This window comes from Pundamilia nyererei, unplaced genomic scaffold (assembly GCF_000239375.1).
Source record: "Pundamilia nyererei isolate P.nyererei 1_Seehausen unplaced genomic scaffold, PunNye1.0 scaffold00003, whole genome shotgun sequence".
Taxonomy (NCBI): domain Eukaryota; kingdom Metazoa; phylum Chordata; class Actinopteri; order Cichliformes; family Cichlidae; genus Pundamilia; species Pundamilia nyererei.
In genome coordinates this window covers 577,987-583,415 of record NW_005187404.1, presented here as the reverse complement: position 1 = coordinate 583,415, position 5,429 = coordinate 577,987, and the positions used below count along the sequence as shown (strand labels likewise).

The 5,429-nt window shown below is 40.7% G+C and overlaps 1 protein-coding gene across 3 annotated transcripts in view; it reads left to right on the top strand.

Moving 5' to 3' along the window:
* zbbx (zinc finger, B-box domain containing) overlaps nucleotides 1-5,429 on the top strand; it is a 69,945-nt gene that overhangs the window by 58,594 nt on the left and 5,922 nt on the right. For all 3 annotated transcript variants that reach the window (XM_005720544.2, XM_013910677.1, XM_013910675.1), the window contains 3 exons: nucleotides 161-316; nucleotides 2,299-2,487; nucleotides 2,652-2,718. In XM_005720544.2, the coding sequence (XP_005720601.2) occupies nucleotides 161-316; nucleotides 2,299-2,487; nucleotides 2,652-2,718 (412 nt within the window). The remainder of the gene's footprint in view (nucleotides 1-160; nucleotides 317-2,298; nucleotides 2,488-2,651; nucleotides 2,719-5,429) is intronic.

Here is a 5,429-nt window from a genome sequence, read left to right as displayed (position 1 = left end):
GCTTTCGAGCCTATACAGCTTGGAGTAAGACAACATGCATGAAGAGGATGATGTGGACAAAATACTCATTTGCCTAATAATTCTGCACTCCCTGTATGCATGGCTGTTCTGGGTGAGGTGTGCTATGACACGTCTTTAACTTTTCCTTTTACTCATTTAGGGTTACAAAGTTATGGGTTAAGCAGCAGCTTCAGAGCTTTAAATGAGGAACACCTGGTTTTCGGTGTGATGAAGGACAACCACAGGCAGCCAACTGGAATTCAGATTCACTCATCCAGGACAGGAGAAGTATCAGCAGATGAACTGGGAACATCTGGTGAGTGGAAGTGTATTTGCGCTGTCATGAGTGCTTGTGAGTATTTTGTTTGTGTCTATGTGAAGATTTTCAGGTACATAGAGTTCTTTGTGCTTTTTATTTATTTACACACACAGAATTCTATTGTGGACACAATTAATACACTATATCTCTGCATATAGAAACACTATTTCAATGTTTGTGCTGGTTGTGAACAGACATATTATCCACTTATACTGAGCACGTACACATGCAGGACTGTGGGTTGATCCAGGAATACATCCTTTCATACAGATACACGAAACAGTGCATTAATCTCTTTATGCTGATGCATATTTGCACACATAGAAACGTGAAAGAGCAGAGAGTAAATTGTTTTATTCAGTGAGATTTCTAATTCCCTCTCGGTGTTGATCAGTTCTCTGTATTATTTTGCCTCACTCACTTCTTTCCATGTTGTCAAAGTATTTAAACCTGCTTTCATAAGTCTTTTTTAAAATTAATCTTATCCAAGAGTTCCAACTCTTGAGGCCCACATAAGCTACACTCAATTAATAGTCTTGTCAGATTGAATGCTTAAACTTAAGTTCGAGGAGTACGTTAGTTAAAAACAATAAATAAAAACAACTTTGAAACATATTTAACTATTCTATCAAAATGAGTGTGCAACATTTTTTCTGTATTTTTAATTCACAAGGGAACCTAAGCACTGATGTTTCGGCAAGTTCCCTCTCAGAGTGCTTCCTTGTGCTGTTTTGTCAGTGTGCCGCTCCAATGTGCTGTCTGACAGCACACAGAAGAAGGCTTCTCGCCAAAACATCTGTGCTTTGGCTCCCTTGTGCCATTAATTAATGTTTTAAAATAGCATTGTGCCCCTGAGCATGTTTGTAAGTGGGGAACTCTTTTTAAAGTTCACAGCATTTGGTTTCCTTTTTTCCCCTCCATACTTTACTGTAGTGTGTTCCATACAGCAGTTATACCTACAGTACAATTATAATAATATATCACATGAAAAAGATGCATATGTTAGGTATTACATCTCAATTTGTCTTAAGGCTATTAACATATCCCACATACAGTCCATGCAGAATGGAATTATTCAAATCTGACCTTCCAAAGGAACGCTTGAGTGATATCAAAGTTCAGTCTTCTTCATTTTACACTTCATACATTTTAAATCTGGCACAGAGATTTATCAGTAGCAGAAATCTAAATATGTGTGCGCCATCTGCTTTAAAATTGAAATAAATCGAGTCTAGAGGTATGTGTGTGTCCACATGCGTTAGAAGCACTCCCCTGCATGCATCATTCTTCCCATGCTGCTTAGTTTGACAGTGCAGGTGGTTGTGAAGCACTAAGTGGAGGTTCTGTGCCAGTTGAAAGACAGAGGCAGGCACTGAGAGTGGGTGGAGGGAGGGCTAGGTGAGGAGACAATGGAAGATTGAAAGACTGAAAGATTTAACACTGAAGCTGAAACTGGTTAGACAGCACGCAGCATGAGGAATCAGTGTGCTGCAGCCACACATACACACCCACACTATCATAGCTTCTCAGTGGGGGCCTCAATGTAATTTACTGTGAGCAGGTGGAGATGGATGTTCAATCTGATTCAATTTGATGTGGCTCACACAGGAGTGGGATGAGACACCACTCATTCCACTGACAGTTGTGATCGACCCTTTTTTCTTGAATCCTGAGCAACATACCATCTTCTTCTTACCTTCTCCATTCTTCCTCTACACCTGTTCTTATCTACTTCTTACACTCACTTTCTCTGTAGCTGTTTTCAGAAAATACCTTTTACTGTACAGCCTCATGATCATCATTCCATCCTTCCTTATTCACAGCTTATGCATTTCTCTACCCATTTCCCTGTTTGGCTTTTATTCCATATCTGCTTTCAGGCTATCTAGCAAGTATGCATTAACTATTTCGCACTGTCCGTTGCCAAACCTCTCATTCCTTGTCCCCTCCTTTTTCTCGCTGTTTCTTTATTCCCACAGTGGACTCAGAATTCTCGCCAGTATTTTGTCCATTGTCCCAAGCAGCCAGAGAGATCATGGAGATCTGTAATGTGGACCAGATGGGCTGTGAGGACCCTGACCTGGAGATAGACACAACTGCACATGCTCTGAGCAGTCTGGAGCAGGAGCTAAGACTCATGGTCAAGAGCGCAGACCAAAAACCTTCATGTATGCAATCACATATACATGATATAGCTATCTGTGATCAGTATATTATTTTACAGATCATGATCATAGAAAATAATACAGTAAGTGTTTGAATGAATTATGAATTACAAGAGTGATTTAAACCATTAATTCTTAACCTTTCTTAAATATTCCATCCCAAGCAGGCACTCCAGGTACTGGTACAGAACACAGTGGAAGTCAGGATGAATGCAGTAATCCCGCTTCCAAACGGTTTGTAACACACATCCTTAAATTTGATTACCCTCATGCCTTTCAATTGTATTTGTGCGAGGATCACATCAAGGATGAGCTTATCATAAAGAGGGTATATGTTTTTGTTGTTAGTTGACCTAGAAATGCTTAGGCAGTTGTTCAAATGTCCATTTGATGTTGATATCCTGAAAGGCAAATGTGAGTTTCTCCAGTGTGCGAATCAAACAGTGAAGTGTCGTACCTTCCCGTTTTCATACTGTGTGTCTGTGTCTTTTCACCATGGCCACCTTAGAATCTCACCCCTTACACTTTCTCACACACCACTACCAATCCAGTGGCCACGACAGGGGGTAATCCCTCTTTTTTTTTGGTACTGCATCAATGCCTCTCGCTGTCGGATATGTGGAGTGTGTAATGGATCGTTAGCAGCAGAACGACTTTAGCTTTGACAGCATGTTGGGTATCCAGCCTTAATGTGCTGCTTAATGTGAGTATGCGTGTGAAAAGAAAGAGGAAGTGTGTCAGTGTGGTTTTGTATATCAGAAACTGACTCTGAGGGTGTGTGCCTGTGCATTATTGATGTTTTTTTGTGTTGGTGGAGCGGGCATAATCTGCGCTAGAGGCCTTGTGCTGAGCGGAGCACTGTGAATATCACTTTGAGACGTGTAATAAACGGATTAACGCATACTACAGTGAGAGCTCCCAAAACAGCTCCTTACATCCTAAAACATACACAAACACACACTTAGGATGGACTTAATCTGGCTACTTTGGTTCAGCTTCACAGGTATCATGTTGTTTTTGTTTTTTATAGGCAGCTCTTGTGCTTCCACCCTCACCTGGTTTTCCTCCTAATATGCAGATTGGACTCTTGTGACATTGTCCAATTTATTGAGTATGCAGAAACACTGGATTTTCATGATGACAGGATCTTGTCATGCAGTTAGTTGACACGGCTGTAACATTATTGTTTTATTAGGTACAGTGTGTTTTGCCAGTTCAACTCAGCAAGTTGGTTTTTTTTGTATAGGGTCAATGAACCGCCTTCATGAGATGCTGTTCTTTCAGACCCCGTTGACTTCAGAGTAAATGTATGTAAATGGATTTCAGCTGTAATGTAGATTCTGCTGCAAAACATATTGAATAATGGTATAATCAGGAAAACTTGAGTGCATTTTTGCATATAAAATATGCATTTGTTTTAGTGAATATTCCAGTAATAGTATACAGTATGTACACTCCAAGGTACACCCACACAACACAATAGCGAATGCTGTCACAGCATATTATGGGCGGTCTGTGTGCATAGACAACTATTTATCATCTGCGCTGCTTTTACTCAGCTGTCTCTGGTTGCTTGGCAGACGTGCACCACAGTTGGTGGATTGTGAGAACTGAATATCTGCTTTTGCTTTATTAGTAGTTACACTATATGAGTCCAAACCAAAAAACTACTTCACGTTTTGCAGCTGTATGAGGATGCAGCAGCATGTACGAGTCATGCGCGTCTTTGAGAGCAGCTTTAGGTTGTGAAACAGTCTGTGTTAGTGCTGTGCCATATCATAGCCATGAGAATACCAGTATGCATTTTGGCACAATATAAAAGTGTCATATGGTAATATCTTTGATATAGCGACACCTTACATTTATGTTCCCTCGTGTGCACTACAATGAAACAAACCCATATGTGTCTACTGTAAGAGCAAGAGCAGGGTGTGTGCCTCTGATGACAATATACTGCATAAAAAGGGAGCTACATAAAAAGAACCACTGACAAAACACAGTGCTTTGCAAAACATGCATGAAATATAATAATTTTTGATAACTGTTGAGTACAATCAGGCTATGAAAGCACTCTAACGGAGATACTAGCAGTTGGTGAAGTGCGACCCAAAAGTAAACAACTGAGAGTCACTGTAGCCCTAGCTGTGCTTCATATGACAGGAAGAGCTAAAGGTGAAAGGAAATTACTGGTGGGTTACATGGTTATAAAGGAGGGCTTAAGTGGTTAAAAGCTCGACCCAAGATACAAGATCCCAGGCACTGTTCCCTCTAAGCTGCGCGCGTGCGCAATTGCGCACTGCTGGCACGGTCTCTGCGCACAGAAAATCTGCGTTGCGCGCAAAAAAAATCTAACCTGAATTGCAATTAAAATTAAAACTAACAATTCTGTTTTGCAGTGTTAGTCAGTAAGTGACTGGCTGCTGGGATTAGAACGATGCCACCTTATCCCATAGTGCAGCCAATGATGCGATTCACAATCGTATATACGCAGCTAATCAACGTCATTGACAGGCTATGACAGCGTCCTTATGCACGTCAATGACAACGTGTACAACCATTGGAGATGTGAGCAGGACAGACGGAACAATTGACGGAAAAAGTGTGGACTTTATACCAGTTTTTAAATTGTGTTGACAGGCCACGTAAAACCAGAGTTATCATAAAAAAATATATGCAATGTTTGTTTTTGCTGAATACTATCGTTGTTTATATTTACTTCGGGAAGAAACGGTTAAACGGCGTTTTATAAGGAAAACGCTCGAAGGCGCTCTCCGCCTGGGCGGGGGGAGGGCGGGGGAGTGACGGCGGTGTTTTGAGATGTGAGAGATTTGCGACGTTTAGTATGGGCAGAAATCTGTGCCATCAGAAACTGAATTTGAATAAGTTAAATTTGAATTTGAATTGCTCAGATTGAATCTGAATTGTAACTTGAATAAATGCTTTTA